The 21,244-nt window shown below is 30.6% G+C and overlaps 3 protein-coding genes across 5 annotated transcripts; 1 reads left to right on the forward strand and 2 right to left on the reverse strand.

The window, feature by feature from the left end:
• Positions 1-98: 98 nt before the first annotated feature.
• Positions 99-12,614, reverse strand: LOC105142904 (transmembrane protein 205). Its single transcript, XM_011050791.2, has 4 exons — positions 11,983-12,614; positions 1,076-1,269; positions 777-940; positions 99-603 (listed from the first exon to the last, which is right to left on the reverse strand). The coding sequence occupies exons 1-4, from the start codon at positions 12,261-12,263 to the stop codon at positions 316-318; spliced, it is 927 nt and encodes a 308-aa protein (XP_011049093.1). The 5' UTR covers positions 12,264-12,614; the 3' UTR covers positions 99-315.
• An 865-nt stretch (positions 12,615-13,479) lies between these two features.
• AdipoR (adiponectin receptor) lies at positions 13,480-18,522 on the reverse strand. 3 transcript variants are annotated; one of them, XM_011050787.2, is made up of 8 exons: positions 18,323-18,522; positions 18,025-18,243; positions 16,696-16,974; positions 16,237-16,335; positions 15,859-16,030; positions 15,302-15,699; positions 15,000-15,164; positions 13,480-14,905 (listed from the first exon to the last, which is right to left on the reverse strand). In XM_011050787.2, the coding sequence occupies exons 3-8, from the start codon at positions 16,942-16,944 to the stop codon at positions 14,771-14,773; spliced, it is 1,218 nt and encodes a 405-aa protein (XP_011049089.1). In that variant the 5' UTR covers positions 16,945-16,974; positions 18,025-18,243; positions 18,323-18,522; the 3' UTR covers positions 13,480-14,770. The 3 variants fall into 3 exon arrangements, with proteins under 3 accessions (XP_011049089.1, XP_011049090.1, XP_087270527.1); XM_011050788.2 differs by having other exon boundaries at positions 17,642-18,243; positions 18,323-18,454; XM_087414401.1 differs by lacking the exons at positions 18,025-18,243; positions 18,323-18,522 and adding an exon at positions 17,384-17,626.
• A 694-nt stretch (positions 18,523-19,216) lies between these two features.
• LOC105142903 (tRNA-uridine aminocarboxypropyltransferase 1) lies at positions 19,217-21,225 on the forward strand. Its single transcript, XM_011050789.2, has 4 exons — positions 19,217-19,592; positions 20,033-20,173; positions 20,252-20,447; positions 20,543-21,225. The coding sequence occupies exons 1-4, from the start codon at positions 19,365-19,367 to the stop codon at positions 20,908-20,910; spliced, it is 933 nt and encodes a 310-aa protein (XP_011049091.1). The 5' UTR covers positions 19,217-19,364; the 3' UTR covers positions 20,911-21,225.
• Positions 21,226-21,244: the final 19 nt, after the last annotated feature.

Raw genomic sequence — 21,244 nt, forward strand, 5'->3', positions numbered from 1 at the left:
GAGTAAGTTCAGATTACTGAGTACAAGGTACACCAATATATCTCGATATATTCGAGGTTTAAAATTCAAGGCAGTTGCACTGAAAGACTCATTATACAGTCTTTTGCAATTAATTTTAATGGCAGGAAAAATCACATCTTGCACTAGGTTTGAATATTCCGGTGCATTTAAACTTTCGTTATCATACGACATATACTAACGTACTTACTACCAACGCTTTTCTCAAAATTATTTTCTAGATTCTATATTCTTTTCGAGAACTTTCTTGAGCTCACGAAAAAAATGCATATATAAATTTTATGATTAAAATTATTCTTACAAAGCGCATAATTTGCTCGCTATATAATAGAGATGAAGTACCGTGCATGCCATAGTGAGCATGTTTCCCATAGCTATGCATACATGTACTCGACGAAACGCTCGGTGAATCTTCATGTAATGTATACAATTTTTAAGCGGTCCAGGATTGTGACGGCCTATCTCGTTGCCAACGCCTGCAGCACGTTCGAAGTTATTCTTCTGCACAATCAGCTGAAGAAGCGGAGGTGTTAGATAGAGGCGTATCAGTAATTCTAGAAAAAAGGCTCCGGACATTGCGCCAACCTGCATGTAATACAAATTTCACTTTTACTTTTCTGAGAATTTATCAAATTTATTAATTAAATTAATTTATTTTTATTTAAGAAAACGAATTATTTACGCGTTTCAGAAAAAATTAAATTATATCTAATTAAATTAAAGTATCTTTTAAATATTTTAAGACATTATTTATATACCTGAACAGCAATTTCAGAGTCCCATGTATGCGTCGGATGATGCTTGACAAATATGAGGAGCGTGATAAGACTTAAACACGCATTAATCGTAAAGTATCTTGGAAATAGAACGCGCTGCACTTCGCCGAATGCATGTCGTGGCAGTGCAAAATATAAAGACAGACCTGCGAATAAATGATATAGCTATTATTTCAAAGAAAGTCAATTTAAATCAATTAGAAAAGTAGATCACGAGATTTCCTTTTATATATCGCTTTATTAAAAATATATTCAATATATTTTTTTAATTATATACGTACCAGATACAAAAGTCATCCAAATTTGAGCACCAAAGTGTATAACGAAGGATGTGAGATAAATAAAGGACATCATTCTTGAGTAAGAATGATTAGAATTTTGTACTCGTTCTTTGATTGGGAAAAGAACCGATGTAACGAATAAGACTGCGGCGATCATGATTACATGTGCGGGCTGTGTTGTGTAAAAGAGGATCCTGCAAAATTACAGATTCAATAAATCTTAATCTCCTGATTTTGAAACAGTTTCATGAATAAGTCAATTGAAGAGAATTATAATAAAAGTGATAGAAGTAAAAAGTAAATCATTAACTCAAGAAATAAAAACTAATTTATTAAACATCAAAATTAAAGAAAGTAGATACTAAAGATTTGCAACAAATAATCAAGAATATTTTTATTCAAATATTCTACAGCCAATTAATAAATTGTAATAAAAAATAAATTAAGAAATTGAAAAAATGAAATATATAAAAACTGTAAAAATTTCTATCACTATATACACAGTTTAAATTTAATGATGTCAGATCTCTTCTCGTTTATTGTTATCGCTGATAAACTTAACACAATTTTTTGCAAGATACGTGCGATATCGCGATATCAACGACCGGGACAATTTTCGTCACGTGCAACTGTGTTAGATAATCTGGTAGCGCGCATCACTTAGCGTTGATTTATGCGTGTGCCGTGACGTCAAAGTCAAATAAAATCGTCAAGATTGAAGGCGCCTGGGAATGTTCATTGCTAATATAAGCAATCATGATCAACGTCTATATAGATTCATCTGTATCTCGTTCTAAAACGAATTGAAGAACTTATATATAAAATATTACATCGTATACATGTCTTTTACTTTAATTATTATGTCGATTTTCTGGTGAAAATTTTTCTTAAAATTCTTCATATAATTTTTCAGAATTCTTATGTAAATTTCAGAACTTCTCAGAATCTTTGTATAACTTAAAACTTTTTAGAAAATATCTCAGATTTTTTTATACAAACTACAAACTTTCAAGAAGTGCTTAGAAAATTGATATCTTTTTTACTTTTATATGTGAATTCTGAAATGTTTCAAGACTTAAAACTTGAAAAAGTTTAAGACATTCTTTTTTAGAAATCTTCATAAATTTCAAATATGACAAAATATCTATTCTTCAAAATATTATGAGATGATATAAGAATTTATTTTATCAGGATTATTATCGGTTTGGTACGATACATAAGATATAAAAAATAAAGATATAAAGAACTATCTTAAGATTACATGAGCAAGTATCACACGAGCAGAATATGTAATTATCATCATTTATATTCCGCGATTTATGATCCGAATGCTAAAAAGGCAACTTAAGAAGCTGGCAAACTCGTTATTAAATTTCATCAGGCGCTTCCTGCCTGGAGATTGCCTGTGGCATATATTAAAAATGATAAAAAAACGAATAATTCCTTTACGTGCATGTGCATACATATGTGCACGTGCGTGATCTTTTCTCGAAATTCTCCGAACTGTCTCGTATATAGTTTATGAAAAACGACACTGGTCGAGTACCTCGAGATGGTGTCCTGCTTTTTGCAACAAGCCATAAACGTATGTTTCCAATAAATTTTTTGTATTTCCTAAAAAGCGAAATACGTATTGTATTTTAAATTTACGTTTTATAGAAAACATATATTTAAGATAATAATTCTATTCAGTTTTCTACATAACTTTTATTTTATAAAATAATTGCTAGTCTCGTTGCAAAAATTAATACGTGACTTGATCCATGTACAACCAAATGCACTTTAGCATGACAGTTCAGCATGAAATTATCGTCTATGACAATTTAATCATCAGACTTAATCAGACTTAATCAGATTTAATCATCTCTGTTTATTCATCAATCGTGTAACAAATAATTGTGTTCTCAACATCACGAAACTTGCGCGGTTTTTTTTATTCGCGCAGTCCACACTTAGAGAAATACGATATCATGGTGTAGTAATTATAAAGATGATTTATGTCTAAAATTTCGTAAGTATCGTTAGTCGTTGCAGAGAAAAAGACATACATTGAAAAGATTGGCTGCTGCAGCAAATTATAGATGGTAATATGGTATAGCATTTTTAATTGGTTACAGCAGCCAATTTTTGGTTGCGTTAGCCTATCGAAATTCTATACTGACATCGTGGATAGGCTAACACAATCAAAAATTAGCTGCTGCAACAAAAAATTGGCTGCTGCCAATTAAAAATGCTATGCTATATTTTACCATCTAATTTCCTGCAGCAGCCAATCTTTTCTTTCGGTGTAGTGATGGCAATTACACAAATTTTATATGTACAATTAATTGCACACACACACATATATAATTGAATAACCTATTTTATTATATAATTGCATTAACTATAAGAAAGTTTATTCAACTATGTATATTAATTTTACACACAAAACTTGTATAATTATCTTTTTCTCTGTGACGTCGAGCATTTGCGAAATTTCAGACGCAAGTCGTAAGATACTCAATAATTTTGCGTGTCGTTATATACCTAAAAAAATCTTCGGAGGCGTATAATTTGCGCAATAGCGTCAATATTGCGTGAGGCAAATGAGAGAAATATGTTCGCGACGAGAAAAATTACTTCTCTTTCGTTAACCAGTTAAAAGAGCCGCCGATAAATATAAGTGTTTCATCCTTGGACTAATTTCATGTTTGCGAATAAATCACGAGGGGTGCATTTGCCGAGAGAGAAACTTAGTCCGATGATAAAATCTCGATCGACTCAATAAAAATCAATGTGACAATACGACGCGCGTGAGCGCATTAATTGCCGATTTCTTTGAAATGTTGATTAATCATCACGAGGTTAGTCAGAAATTCGCGCTTATCCGTAAATTTCTCACAGTTGTTTCCTCAAGATTACCAAATCGAAATTTCGACACGAACGGATGCGCGCGAGGCAAAAATTTTTGCTTATCGAGCATTGTGCGTCACGTCCATCTAAAGGAACACAAATCAAGAGAAAATCAAAATGACTTTATTTTGACATCATTCTGATATAAAATGCAGAATGATGATTTTTGGTTCGAAAATTTGACTGCTTATTGATGTTAAAAATCCAAATAAAGTCGGTTAATTTTTTATTGTTCTTTTTGTGTGTTCCTTTTGGATTGGAAGACGAATCTCATTGGAGACAAATATAAAAAATATATCCTTTTGTTTCTTAGATTTTTCATCGATCTTAATAAATGCACAGTAATTAAAATGTATGTTTTAGACATACATTTACATAGATGTCTCGATGATATGGAGTTGATTGGCGATAATAAGATATTATAATCTTCCATAAAGCTTCCATGAAAAATTTTGCTGCAATATCTAAAACTTTAAGTATATTAATTTGAAAATAATTTCATTGAACCATCAAAATAATTATGTATTAGGTGTTGGAATTAATTCGTAGCGTTTTTTAATGAAAGAATGTTATTTATTTCACATGAGCATTAAAAAATACATTAATGAAAGTACTTCCCATCACTTGTAAAACGCTACGAATTAATTCCAACACCTAATAGGAAACTCAGGTCATAATGAGCAATGCTGTAAAATTTTTATATTCTACTCAATCGAGCAAAAGAAATATAATATTTATATGATATAATTTCGCACTCAACAATATAAATGTAATATAATCAGGGTTGGGTAAGTAAACTTTTTTTTTTAACTAAATTAAATTAAAGTTAATAACCTTGAAGATTTAACTTAATTAAAATATAAGTTAATCCATAATAAAATTGATTAAATTAAAAGTTAAGTTAATAAAAAAAGTAATTAAAAAGTTAAATTTGATTCAAACGAACAACCAAAAAAAAAAGAAATTCGACTATTTTACATAATTTTTCGTATTTTTCCTTTCTTACAACTTATTAAAGAATCTGGTTGTTTTGCACAAGTTATATAATATAAAATTATATACTCATTAGCCTCTCGTATCTAAGGATTGACTTGAAAAAATTCAAATTAAAAGTTAATAGTTACTGATAAAAACTAAATGTAACTAAATTAAGTTAAAAAGTTAAGAGTCTAAAATGTAACTAAATTAAGTTAAAATTAATTAACTTTTTAACTTTCTAACTTAACTTTTATCTTTTTTCAACTTAGCACTATCCAAAACCCTGAATATAATACATGGCATCATATAACAGTTATCATATTACAGATACAAATGTTATATATGTTACTTTTAATTGATGTCAACTGAGTAGCAAGCTGATTGCTACCAGCTTGAATGTTCTATACATACATAATTATTTAGATACTCGAACGAAATTATTTTCAGATCTATATCTGGCTAAATTTTTAGCTGGATTCTTCAACATAACAGCGTTCTTTCTGTGCAATTCTATTTTTTGTTACTTTCTCTTCTCGCAGCATATTAGAAAAATTCCAGATATTTTTTATAACCATACACACACACACACACACACACACACACACACACACACACACGTTATACTCTTTCTTTTCTTATTTTAGATAAATGTACATTCGCCATTTTTTACTGCATATTTACCTTTCCTCTCATTTATTAGCTTTCTTCTATTTTTTTAACTTCTATTTTTTACTTTCTGATTTTTCCCATTTTTTATTTCGTTGATGAGGAGGAAGACGGAAGCTCTCTTCTCAATTTAAAATAACTTTCCGTTCCGCGACAGAGGATTAGTAAAAGAGAGAGCCGAGGGGTCGTAGGTCCGGATACACGACCGTAATTCGACGTGCCGGACGCACCTATGCGTGTGCGTGTATTCACGTGTAGGTGCACCAGGCCGAGCCAGGCATTATCAAGTAGCACCGGGAAACGTGCGAAAAGGCACGCACGATCCGTAGCTTAGATTCACGACCGATCTAGCAAAATCAATCCTTTCTAATTTTATTAATGATGCGAAGTGATGTAATGTGCGAATCTCTATTGCACGAATCTCTATCTGGAGTCTCAATTCATTTTATGTTAAACATTGTCGCGTTAATCTCAAGGTACAACTTTTTTAACTTTGCATAATTCCTCTGTGTAGATAAATATGTATGTTAAATCAATTTTAATATAATATGCAAGAAATTAAAAAGACATTAAAAAAACGCAGAAAAAGAAAAACGTAAAATGTTGCTAATCATTGAAAATTTTCCACTTAAGCTACTCAGGCTATATAGATCATTAATTAATAATAAATTAATAAATTATTAATAATAATAATTAATTAATTATTAATCTTCCGGAGATCTGATGCTAAAAATTTGTAACATTTGATATCGGATCTGTAAAGCTTATTTAATTTATGTTATTTAAAAGGCATAAGCATACATAATTAGTTCCAAGGAACGAAAATGACATAACTCGTATAAAAGGAATGAATATAAAATTGATAAAAATAATTTAAATTTGCAAATGACATGTTATAAATTTGAATTCTTTGATTGTTCGACAATAAACTTTATAATTGTGAATCCATTAAACCCAACCGTCAGCCTCAAAGAATTAATATTATATTGATAATTCATTTATTAACTTTATTATAATCGAATAAGTAAATTAAATGGTAGATTATATAATAAACGAATAGTTTGTAGTTTAAAAAGAAGAAAGATGATAAGTATCCATCATGCAGTGACATGTTCTTAATGGACAAACCGGCTGCGCGGCATAATGGAACATTGCAAAACGAACAAAGTCGTTTAGTCAAGCTGCATTTGCAGATTCTCTGGAGATGCAAAAGATGTCGAACAACTTGGCGAACAGCCAACTGCACGTTCAACACGACAAGTAGAACGCCTGTTGGGCATGTCTTCCGATAGAAATCCTCCTAAACTCGTTTGTTCGCTTAGAATGAATTTCTATAAATAGAAATCCTTGAGACTTTGTCGATTATGTGTTATCAAATTATCAGTTATTATTAATATACTGATAATATCAGGTCGTTAAGTAGACGCGTGTAGAAATGGGGAACAATTATAACTTTGTTTTAACGGTGTGATTCGTATGCATACACAATATTTACAGCATCTAATAATAATAATAATAATAATAATTCTTGAAAATGTATGATATGTAATATATAAATATAAGATAATCTCTTTTTGATAGACCGATTGACGTACAAAATACCGTCATCATTAATTTCGCGAAAGTAATTATTAAAGATGATTAAACGATTTCAAGGATGCATTTTCGAGACGCTAGGATAATCGATCAACCCTTTCGGGCCTTTTAATAAAAAACGTCCGCGACAAGATATTTCCCCACGCCTTTGTAGCTCGAACGAGTTTCTGCGGCCGCCCGACGCACTCGGAGTCTGTAATTATATCTTTTTATTGGAGTTGTGTTACCAGTCTCGAGAATGCGCACGTATGCAATTCCAGAGAGTGCGAAAGGAAGTCCATTATCTTCCATTATGCTGTGCAAACAAGAATTATTGACGCCTGGCGTGCGAAAAGTGCACGCATTATGTACATTATTGAAAAAAATGGTAATTTACGATGTAACGATTAATATGATGAAACACTCAGGAAGAAATTTAATCTGCTACTAAATTGCATTTGGTCATTACACGGTGGAAATCATATAACTGTATTCTAGCACTAAATTATACGTTTATTTCTAAAATAAAAGAACCTTGGTGAAAAAAAAAAAATTTTCATACTTCGTAATATTTTTGAGAATTTTTTATATCATATATTTATAAAGATTTCTGCAAAAATATCTTTTGAATTTCTCGAAATTTTATCAATTTTCTTCGGAAATGTAATGAGATTCTAAAATATGTAGACTTTCTTGATGGTACATATTTCTGAAAAATGATCCAATTTGTGTAATAAATATTGTACAAAAAAATCTGAGAAATTTTCAAAAAAGTTATAAAAATATGCAAGAGTTCTGAAAAATTCGAACGTTTATTTATTCAGAAATTATAAAAAATTATAAAAAACATTCTAAGAAAAATTTTTGCCAGAGCAGCCTGGTTCATCGAGGATAAATAAAACTCAGCAAAAAATTTAATCTCCTACTAAATCATTGCAACCATTACATAATAGAAATCGTGTACTTGTGTTCTTGCACCAAATATATACGCATCTTTGTAATAAAATATAATTGCAATAGCAATAATGTAAAATAAAGCACTTTTTTTTAGTGAAAATAAAAAAAGAATATCTTATTAAAGGTGCTATATTGATAAAGATATAATTTTATCTTTTAAAAATACGGGATATAAAAAGAAATACCTACGAAATATATATATAAATAAATCCTAAGAGAATGTGGCACGCGATAAAGAAAGAAGATCGATGAGAGAGACCTCGAAGGAAAAGCGAAAAAAGCTTATTCCAGGCATTGTTCACACGCATGGCCTTTTCAAGGCTACATTATTCCATTCGCACGTCTCTACGTTTTCCGTAGAGAATATATGACGTGGCAGATGCAGTCATTGCGCTCTGGCACGAGACATGCCGCAGACATATAATCACATACTTAATAATTGACTAATTACGGACGCCTAGTGTTAACGCCCGGGATAATTGCGGTGTGATTGACAGAAGGACTTACTCGATCATGCAATCCCTGTCAGTTACATGTAGAACAGTAAACACCAACACATCAGTGTTATAATTTCACAACGTTACTTACTTCCTATCTCTGAACATATGTTATATTATATATTACATTTTATATATTACATATTTATTTGTTGAGTGTGAAATTATAATATTAATGTTACCATTAGTAGTTATTATTATTGGATATTCGAAAAAATACGCCTGGGATGTTATTGGAGCATTATCGATGTTAATCTTTTTATTAAAGATAAAAAAAATTAAGACAATCGTAAAACTTTTCCATTTTTTTTAAAGTTTGCGCTCGAAACTCATTGTCGGATTGTTTTAAAAATATCTAGAAAACGCGAGGATGGCCTTGGAGAAAAATCACTTACGAGATATTAGGAAACTCCGAAAATAGTACGCTGTTTGCAATATTTGAAGATCTTTAGCGAAAGCATGTAATGTATAAAAATAGAATATCTTTAATTCCAGATTTTAGTTTTTATGTGCAGTATGCAAATGTGCATACGAGAAATTAAAATAATTATTATATAATAATAGAAGATATTATAGAAATAGAAATATCTTTAATTCCAGATTTTAATTTTTATGCAAATGTGTATAAAAAATAAAAATAATTATAATAAAGTTTTCATAGTATGTCAAGGATAATTTAATCTTTTTTTCTTTTAAACCAAACGTCTCGTTCCATTAAATATAAAGGCGATAATGGGATGCTTTGATCGCGATTGATAAAAAGTTTTTTGTGCGCTTTACCGTTAATCTTTGCTGTGTAACGACACGGAAATAGACCAAAGACTAGCATCGAATGACAGATAAGTAAGACAGACAAGTCGCGCAAATGAGAAAATACACAGATGAGATACGTGCAACTGCACATAAGATTTCCCGAGAAAACATGAATAACTTTCTATTGAAATTTATCGTACGTCATCGATCTCTCTTGCATCATCCATTGAATAGCGTTTATATAGAAATTCAATTCCGATTAAAAGCACTCTAAGATGCGCGTGTATATGTTTATTACGTCAACGATAAGTGATTTTTTTTTACTCTAGCGATCTATTTCGATAAAATTAAAAAACATACTCGTGTGACTACATATTAATCAAAAGTTTATTATCGCGCTTCCCGCGATACTAGAATTAATTAAATATTATCATTCATTGCATTAAAATGTACACACGCGTATTATTAGAAATACAAAAAAAATGATTTTGCTGAAGTATTTAAAAATTTAACTAGATATAAATGTAAAAGTAATTTTACTGGACCATCAAAATAATTATGTAGGACACTCAAGTTGGTTGCAAAAATGTCAATATGTTGCAAATATTTTGCAATATATTGCTCATCATGCTTGAGTTTCCTACATAAATATTTTAATGGCCCAAAAATATTATTTTTATATCTATCTATATCTAATTAAATTTTTAGATACTTCAACAAAACCATTCCATGAAATAGCGACAGCAATATGTAAATAACTTGCAATTTTTGGAAGTTACTTTTTGCATCTTAGAAAATAAGAAACTCAACAATTGGATTTCTCTTTTTACTTCGGCTTCTGAAAATAAACATAAGATATATGTATTTGTGATTATCTTATTTCTTGAGATAGTTGCATATAGAAAAACATAAGCTGTAAATAAATCAATATTTTTTTGCTATTGCTTACGTTATTGCTTTACTCAATTGTGGTTGGTCGTTTTGCTTAAGGAGATACGATCTATATAGTACATATTAATATTTAATATTTATACTTTAAACAAACTATATACATATGAAGTTGTGTTTATAATATCCTATTTTCATTAAACATTTTTATGGTTTATTAATTTATTTATTTTTATTGTATTTATAAACTAAAATGTTAAAAATAATACCAAAAATCTAAGTCTAAGACAAAAATCTGTGATCTAGAATTGTCTGTAATTTTCCGTAAAAATCAAATAATTTTTTATTTTAAAATCAATCGTATCCCCTTAACTGTTGTATTTGTTTTTTATATGACATTAGATTAAGATTTCTGAGATCATCTAGCTAGAAGTTTTAAGATTTGATCTTCTATGTAAAGATAGTTGTGAAAAAAATTGCCAATCGAAGTCAAGTTTCATGCTCCAACTTTGCTCCGAATCGCGACAAACCTTTGCTCTTCGATAGCGAGACATGTTTATCATCGAAATTTTATACAATATTGATGCATCGATATGACTCTGTCCAATAAATTTGGAGCTATAACTATCAAGGAGATAATTTATTTCCGATTGTAATAACTCCGACATAATAAATTTCCCGAAAAACTACTGAAGCAAACGTTATCTATGAGAATACATGCCTAGGAAAAAATATATAAAGAATATTATTTTTTTGCATATGTTTGCGTTACATTACACATATTGTCCGCGTTCATTGATATCGCCATATGCGTTTCGAGTAACAAGTAACGAGAACACGAAGACGGCTATAATGAAGCGATTTCACTCTGCTTCAATTTGCAAAAATATCACATATGAAGACACTGCACATATCGAGTTCTTGCAAATCGTATGTAAAGATTATTAAGTTATTAGTAAGTAATGAAGTAATGCTTAATAGTAAATAATGCTTTGCCATGGGAACTTCCCGAAAACAGGTCTCGTGACGTGCAACAGATGTGTACTCAAGTAATACATAAAATCATGTACCATCATCATGTCTTTCTGTGTCATTTAAAATCAAAAATTTAATAAAGACAAATTATTTATTTATCGCGATAAAATTAAAAGATTACCAAGTTATTAATTAACTTTTTGTGTGTGGCTCTATTTATAATATTTATCACTTAAAAATAAAGAATTAAATTTAAAGAATTTATGAATTAAAAGATGACAAATTATTTATTTCTTATTTAAAAATGAAGAACTGAATTTAAAGAATTTAGAAATGACAAATAAAGTCATGATGATCGTAATAAATACACTTCCGTTAATAAAAAAAAAAACTTTCTGTAATGAAAAAAACTTTCGTTTATAAAATTAGCAAGCGTGAATGACCTACAAGATAAGACTACGCCCACGAATTGCGTATACACGAGATCCTCGCAGGCGCAAGGACCTCGTACCGACCTGAAGAGCTCACGTACGCCTAGCTGGCTCCATAATCACCCAGATTCGTCGTCGCAGAACCTGTGATAGAAGAAAGCGAAGCACAACAGATGAGACGAGAGTCAAAGAGATCTGACGAAAAAATAGTCTTCGAATAAGAAAAATCATTTCTTCATTTCTTCAACTCGGTTTTTATGCTGAAAACCATGGAGAAGGGTCGTTTTATACTTACTTAAACACTTTGGAGCGGCACATGACCTCGTAATACGTAGACAGCTTCTTCAGTATCTGACTGTAGTGATTAGTGCTGGCGACCAGGACATCATCGGCCAGGTCGGGTAGGAAGAGCGCGTTCTCCGCTTGCTCTCGTTGACGCTGGAGCTTCTCCTTCTCTATCATCTCCTCATAGAGCTTGATGTACTTCTCCTTGACACGGGACTTGCTGCATTGCTTCGAATCGGTGATCGCAATCGGCTCGCACGTCTCGTTACCAATCAACGTACGTACGCACATATTAGTGTTTCGTTGTTGATTTATCTGGATACAATTGGACGATAATCAAGCTCTCGACTATCTCTCGACTCTCGACTGCTTCTGATCACTTCTGGTCCACGATGGAAGACGGCTGATCTTCGAATGGGACCAGGACAGTTCTCTTTATATCCTCGTGCGTCCGAAGATTTCTATGAACTGAATGTGTCAGCTTCGTCGATGATAGACGACTATCCTCCGGTGAGGGTGGCCAATCACGTTGACTCGTGTAGTCGTGTGTCGCGAATCGTGCGACGTGGTGCGCGGCAGAGGGAGAATTAAAGCAAAGGAGAAAAATTCAACACCCGCTCTTTCTCTCTCTTTCGTTCGTCGTGAGAGTGCGCTGGAGTACGCTATATCTTGATATCGCTTCATTTTTATATCCCCTCCCGATACGACTGGCTTGACGAGACGAGATATGCGAAAGGGTATAAAGCGCGAGATTGCATTCGAAAACCGAGTGCCTCCGTGTATCGTTTTGTCCTTGTTGTTCACCCAATATTAAACAAAGATAAGATGATAAGAGGGCACTTGGGTAACGTTCCCAAGCAAGTTCCCTTTCGCGGAAGAGAAGGAAGTCTGAACGGGTCTCGCTATAGTTTTGCTTGAAGTCTCGTTTCCCGAAATAATATAATATTTCGAAACTGCCCGATAAAAATTGTTCTCATATTTTTTGAATTGAAACACAGAAAATGATAAGAAAGTCTGCATCTTTTCTTAGAATTTTTCATATGTGTGTGAATGAAAATATACTTTAAACCTTTTCAGATTTCATAAAATTTTATTAGAAATTATGAAATGAAATCTTAGAATATTTCAGAATTTACTATATATGTATATGTATAATTTCTAAGTATTTCGACTCTATAAAAAATTTGAGAAATTTAAAAAGCTGATAAAAGTCTCAATTTGTATACTTCTTATACATCAAGTATAGGATTTCTGAGCGTTTTCTTCTTACAAGAAGCATCCATTTAATGGCGGGACCGCGTATTTCTCCTCGCGCATTTTAACTTTACTCTTGATTTATCTTTTCCTAATTCTTAGAATGGGAAATGAACATTAAATGGATTTGGCGATTTAAAAGAAAATAAAAATAGTTAGGGAATAGAGTAGAAAATATTTGTATGTAGCAGATGGATTTATATATAACAGGAATAACAGGTGATAATACTTAAACAAATGATTAGATCTCAGATATAAGTCAATCATGTTTAATTCAAAGATTAAACATCACTTTTCTCCCTTCCTTTCAGAGTTCTTTTATATACAAAATTTTTTTTTAATACATCTGATATATGTGTAGATATTATCAGAATTCTATATATCAAGAACTTTGAATATATATAGTATACAAATTGGAAAATAAGAAATGCTTTTGAAAAAATTAGATTGGTACATCACATATTTTATATATATATATATATATATATATATATATATATATATATATACATACACATAATATATACATATATATAAAATGATAGTATATATTAAACAAATTTCCATATATTGTAACAATGACTTTGTTCAAAATATACATATTATAGATTTTATAGTACTTATGTCCTACAAAATTGTTCACATAGCAACGGCTGCTTCCTAAATCTTAGTCACATACGCATTTCATTTTCGTTGCCTATTACCTCACGTATTATATCAAGTTTATATGAGAAAACAAATATTTATCTTTTTTTTATCAAAGCTCTCAAATGTAACTAATACTTAGATATATTTAATAATTCAAAAAACTGAATAGTTTTAATCTTTTCTATAATAATTAATTGTAACTAAATTACTTATTTCATTATAATTATAACATACGTACGTAAATGAAAGAAGAGAGAATTATAAGAGAAAAAATAATATAAATATTTATATATAATTTTTTAAGTTCAAGATCTGGAAATAAGTAATATATGGCCATTTAAGTTTACATTGTGTACTTCTGTCGGAATTTCGTTTCATTTATAGTATCCGAATTCGATAGAGTGCATTTTTTTTAATGATATGTAAACTTATATATCTCGTATTCAAAAAAATTTAAAAAACTTCAGCTTGAATCTCTATTTCATCATGATTAAACATGTACTGAAATTTCATGTACACATCATCTTTTACTAATGTCTTATTTATTCAATTGCAAAAAAATATCTCAATCAATATATATATATATCGAAATCACATCGATTTTAAAGGAAGTTGAAATAGATTCGACAATATCAAACAACTTACAGTTAAAAATATCTTCAAAAAATAACTACTAGCTTTAAAATTAATAAAATAAATTCACTTAAATAAACAAGTAACATATTCTAAAATATATTCCAACATAAATCTGAAATTAAATATATCCATTCTACTTTATGTTTACCATATCTTTCACAAATATGCTAGCGTAAGATTTAGGAATCTTTGTAGTCTTTTTTAATTAGATTAATGACATATGAAAGTTATCAACAAGATGAAAGTGTGTGCCCGCAGGTTTAAAAAGCCAACACCTGCGATGGATTTGTGCAGTCGCCTATTGTCATTCTATGCATTGCCATTTCTGTAATGCCATGGTAATGAACAAAAGCAGCTGCAATTACTAATACATGGAAGATTTGATGACTCTGAAACTATAAAGTTAAGATGTTAAAATTTTAATGTACGATATCGTTAAAATAATATGAACTCGAAGCACAATAAATCAATAGTTTTAATAATGCTTACCCAAATATCGAATTTTCCTGGGAAAAAACGTTCAGGTACCCTTAAAGCATAAAATAACGCGCCTAATATGTACAAACATCCCATTAATATTAACCATCCGAGGGATGCTTGGCTAATCGCCTTGAACCAACCTTCGGCGACAGCGTAATGTACAGCTGGTATTACCTAAATATACAACAATGGAGTTAAAATATTATTAGATATATAATTAAAACATGGAATTAAAACATAGGATATAGATATAGAATTAAAACATAAATTTTGAAATCAAACAATAAATAATTAAAAAAAAAACAACTTACCCCGCTAAGTCCAAAACCCATAAAAACTCCAGCTCTAAGTGGACGATAGTTTGGTTCACCAAATCGCTCCCACAATGAAACTACAATACTGGTTATACCAAGAACAACCACCACAGATAAATAAATTAGCTTAGGTTGATAGTCGCAATAAAATCCATAATAAAGCCATGGTACAAAACTACCCATAATAAGCATAGCTATTCCACAATAATCTAACTTTGAAAACAGCTTTCCCACACATTCGCTGTGGCAATGAACTGTATGAAAGGCAAATGACATTCCTAGGCAAATTATAGCACCAGCAAAGAAGGTACCAAATACCAATTTTTCCTCCAATTGAATTTCTATAGGAGGTTGCGTTAGAAAAAATATAGCTATACCAATAAAGGCAACACAGCCTGTAAAGAATAAAATATTTTTATGAACAAAATTGATAACCAAAATTCACAGAATATACTTAAAAGAATATGCTGTGTATACGGTCTTTTTTAAAAAGTGCACATTGATAGTACATTTAGTGTTATTTAATACTACACTGATAATAAAAAGCAGTGTACCTAGTAAATGTGTCCAGATATTGCCAGTTTCTGTATGAATTCGAAAAATGCTTTTAAAGCATGCATAAAATGAAGGTAATGGCGGTCTGTGACCAGCATGCAAGAAATCATTATCTTGCAACCATCTTGGTAGATTCCTAAAGTGACACTGTTTCCATGATGCCTCCCATACCTATAAATAACATCTCTAGTTTCTTTAAACTTGTAATTTGCTGATTAATAGTGTCAAATTATAATGTAGATTCATTCTAATAAAGATTAATTCGCTATTAATATTAAAGTTAGCTGTCTATAGCTGTTTACTATTATCTCTGTCTGACAAAAAGATATTTTCGTTACATACGCAACGATATTATAAATATTTGGATATTCTTTTACCTTTCGAACAAATTCCTCGGCCTGCTCCGCTGCATTATGTGCTAGTGCACCTAGATCGATTTCATCACTCAGTACTCCCGCCTTTAATACTTCAGTCATCTGTAAAATAATATATTATACATATAATATATTAATTATAAAGTTAAACATTATTTATATAATATAATATTACATAACTCATTAATTAAATGGAAAGATTGATTTTGCTAAAATATCCAAAAATTTATTTATATATATATATATATATATATATATATATATATATATATATATAATCTAAAAGTAATTTTGTTGGACCATCAAAATAATTATGAAGAAAATTTAACCCTCAATCGACAATGTATCTAGCTAAATACTTATACATACTTATAAATACATTTATATACTTGTAGATATTTCAGCAAAATTTTTAAAGTTCTTCATGTATAAATTATTTTAAGACAAAAAGAAACAATATACCTCACAATCCAGAAGATGATCATCTTCTGGCGTCGATGGTAATGGACACCCGACTCCATCTTCCTCTTCTGCCAGACAACTTGCGTCATCATCCTCTAATAATTCTTTTACTTCGTATAAACCTGGTATCTCACTATTTAACAATACACGTTCGCTCCATGGGATACGATGTCGCATTCCTCCTAAATCTACCGATAAATTTTCTTCTTTTTCTTTGTCTTCCAAAATGACATCTTCGTATTGCGACATGATTCAGAATAAATATGATTGACTGCGAATCTGCAAATTGTTCATTGTTTTGTAAGAAAAAAAAGATAAGTTTTCAAAGATAAGAGCTTTTGTTGCAAAATTTTATATTCACAAATCTCAATGTAAAATTGAAGAAAAAAATCTTATCATGTGCTTTCCATTTGATAAAACAAGAATTATCCTGCTTTATCACTCATTGAATATTAATAAGGATAGAACGATATTTATGTTGACTTGTGTTATCTATTCTTGTGCTATCTAACGCATCCATAAGTAGATATTTTTTTTATACCACCCACACAATATACATTCTTTGGGTTTGAAATGAAATAAGCACATGTTTGATAATTGATAAAAGCGAAAAGGAAAATTGTAATGTAATCTAATGCTGTTCAGTGCAGCAATAAAGAACAAATCTTGTCTTTTATCATGAACTTACAACATGAATTTGATTCACACACGTACAACTTGTTTCTTTTAATATAAATATATACTTGAGAGAAAACAGCAAAGATATAATTCTGACGATATCAAATGGCACTTTAAGATGATAAAAATATTGAAAAGAATTAATTAATTAATTATACTGTCCAAGATTAATTGTTTAAATGAATCTCGTTTTCACAGCACTCCAGGTGGAGAATGAGTTGGAGACATCGATCCTCGCGTTTTGTTTGGTGAAAATTATAACACCCACCGTTAATTTAAATATGATTTTCACTGGAGGTTCCGTCCTGACTATGTAAACATGTGACTTATTACATAAGACATAATAAATACAGTGCGTCGTAGGTCGCACCGACTGAACTTTAACCTCGTCGGAAGGTTATATCCTTTTTTTCTTTCCTTTCTTTACAGCCTGTTGCAATTTCCTGCTTCTTTTCTCTTTTTTCCGTCTAACGATCACGCGTTTCGAGTCGCGCGAACGAACTTATCGTCGTCTCGCGGGAGAAACGAAAGTGTCGTGAAAGCGCGCAACAGGCATGAAATTTGGCATTCGGTAAACGATATGGGAACAATGGGATGTCACACGATGATGTGCGTGTTAAATACGATCGTTGGGCTTCCAGAATTACATACCAGCCGCACGACGATACTTCCACGGTATTCACATTTACGTGGACATGCTTCTGAAATTTTTTTAGGCTCTTTGTATTGAGATATTACTTGGAAAGTTCACGTTCCCTTTACACATTTGCCTCAAGTAGTCATATGTATATCTAACAATAAAGCCCGTGTCGGACAGATTGAAGTGACGAATTGACGATTGACCAACACTGACGGACACTGATGGAAGATCTAGGATCAGAATTCGACCAATCAAATAACCTCAAGCTTTAATTTGTTTTGATGATTGAATTCGCATCGTGCAACTCACGAGCTTCGATAATCCAACACAGGCTTAATGGTATCCGCACGTGGCTGCAAGTGACATCGAGCTACTCTCTGCTCCGAAAGAGAAAGGAAATGTTGACAGGCTTGCTCTCTTCTTCTCTGTGTTCCAAATTTACTACCAACATTGAAAATGCGAGTTTACATTACGTGCACTATAGATTTTCAGTACAAACGGTCAATTTTGAAACATAAGACCTGTTCTTTTAGACTGAATTTTTGCACCAGTTCATCTTTCTTTCTTTTCTCTCTAGGAGGAAAGAAGAGGAAGAAAGATGAACTGGTGCAAAAGATTAGTCAAAAAGAACTGGCCTATAGTCTCTTTATCCCTAGATTAACGGAATATAAATGAGGAATTGAGAAGCGAGGAATTACTTTTTCGGCCCATAATATTTATGAAAGAAAAGGACAATCTTTGACTTTCAGAGGACAATGGCTAATATTCATAAGAGTCAACCCTAGTTAGTTAACACAATAACAATAATAATAACAATATAATAATAATCAAATACAGCCGATTGTAGTCAATTATAGCTATTACAGTCAATTGTTATATTTAAGATCGTTTTAATAAGTATAAGATGTCGCAAATCAATCAAACCATACCATATATTAATATCTTACTTAGACATTACTGAAGATACTAGCTAATATATAAAGATGTTTTAATTATTGCAAATTCTTTATAAGAGATTTTAATTAGTGAATTTGGTTACTCGCAATTCGCATTACTGTACATATATTCAAAAATAAAAAATATAAATATATATTTGAATGAAATATAAATATTGGGTCATCTAAAAAACCGCGGTTACTTTTTAGATGACCCAATATTTCACACTGTACTACTCTAAAGGCTACTATTCATGAAAGTTGTTTAATAATAAGGATTCGCCATGTTGATGTACATATATATTCGTTCCGTGACGTTATCAGGTTTATTTACCTGTGACCGGGAATTATGGTGTTCAGTTATAAATAAACACTGATATTTTAAATATTTTGATCACTGTCAAAAATATATAAGTATGGCAGAAAGCATCGTTAAACATTCTACTGACAACTTGTCAGAGCTAGAAGAAAAACAAAGGATAATCGATGGAAATCCTTTTTGTTACTTAAAAATTAATGATACAAAGGAACTAAAATTGGTTGAATCTAGAAGAAAGTGTGATTTATGTCAAAAGTCACGGAAATTTTTCTGTTACACCTGTTACCATCCTGTTCTTTCATGCAAATATTATCCACGAGTGAAGGTATATACTGATCGCCACATGAATAAAACTGAATTTTTATATTAATGAACGTTAATTTAATCCTTCTGTCATGATATGGGTAGATATTTTCGAATTTTAAACAGTTAAAATTTTTATTTATTATTGTTTATATTTTTTGTTATAATGTCTTAAAAATACCTTGAACAACAATTTTGCACAGACTTTATCTCATTTTCGCTTTTATGTTCTTAACAAGAGTCCTGTGAAACACAGTAATGAAAAATTATGTATTGACAGCCCAAGCAGAATATAAATCATTATGACATCAGAATGAAATAAAAAAGGCTCTAAAATGATTAATGAAAATCTTCTCAATCAGTAACGATTCATTTTGACATTATCATGACTTGTTTTGCTTGAGAGAAGAATTAAATGTATTCTGTACCATTGTTTCACAGTTTTATAATTACTTTTTTTAGTTGCCAATTAAAATCGACATCATTAAGCATCCTCGTGAAATACCTGGCAAGAGCACAGCTATTCATGCTGCGATAATTGCACCGATGGATGTAAAAATCTATACATATCCAGATTTTCCAGAAATATCAAATAAAGAGGAAGTAAGAAAAATAATGATAATCTACTTTCAAGCCTTTCAATTCTTAATTAATTCTTAACTCGATGGATGTTACTTTCAGACTGTTTTAGTTTTTCCTGGCAAAGATAGTACAAAGAATATAAGTGTTAAGGATCTTTTTATAAGAAAAGAAGGAAAAGATGATGCTTCAGGGGAAAGATCAGAGACTGATCTTTTATGGCCCATAAAAAGGGCTATTTTCATAGATAGTACATGGCATCAGACCAAATCAATATATAAAGACCAAAGATTGAGAGGTAAATAAGAAAAAAAATTTGGTTTTTATAATTTTTACATGCAAATCTTTTGTATCACTGTTAAAGAACTTACTGTTTTTATATAATTGACACAGAGCTACGTTGTGTGGTATTAAAATCAAGGGTTTCTCAATTCTGGCGTCATCAAAAGGACAGTCCCAGATGGTATTTAGCAACAATTGAATCAATTCATCAATTTCTAGTGGAATTACACACATGTGCTATTGGAATGGATGAGGACTATGAAGAGACTATAAAAAGATATCTAGATGTAAATGATATAAAAAATACACGTTATACGGATTATATACATCAATACTCTGGAATTAATAGCGAAGAACTAATGCAAAAATACAGTGGACAGTATGATAATCTTTTATACTTTTTTAAATACATGTTTGAACACATTCATTCCATATACAATCGTAATCAATTAAAGGCTTATAAGAGGCCACTCACATAACTACATTTTCTTACATTAAGTTTGTTTATATTTGATTAGGTTGTTGATAAATTTTTAATCATGCTTACATTATGTTTTTGCAAATTGTACTTCTAAATTATGGGATATATTATATATTCTTATAAAATTATATGGGAAAAAAATTGTTCAATGCAATTTTACCTTAAAGTCAGTTCTATTTTAGAATTATTTTCATAGTTTGAGATTTATAATATGCAAAAATATGTGATATATTTCTCAAATTTGAAAATGTTTTGCAATCTTTTGTTTTTGTATTTAAATATATCATAAATAATAGCAAAAAAATAAATAAAAGTGTATTATGGTTGTGCTA

Source organism: Acromyrmex echinatior, chromosome 16, assembly GCF_024713525.1.
Source record: "Acromyrmex echinatior isolate Ae372 chromosome 16, ASM2471352v2, whole genome shotgun sequence".
Taxonomy (NCBI): Eukaryota; Metazoa; Arthropoda; class Insecta; order Hymenoptera; family Formicidae; genus Acromyrmex; species Acromyrmex echinatior.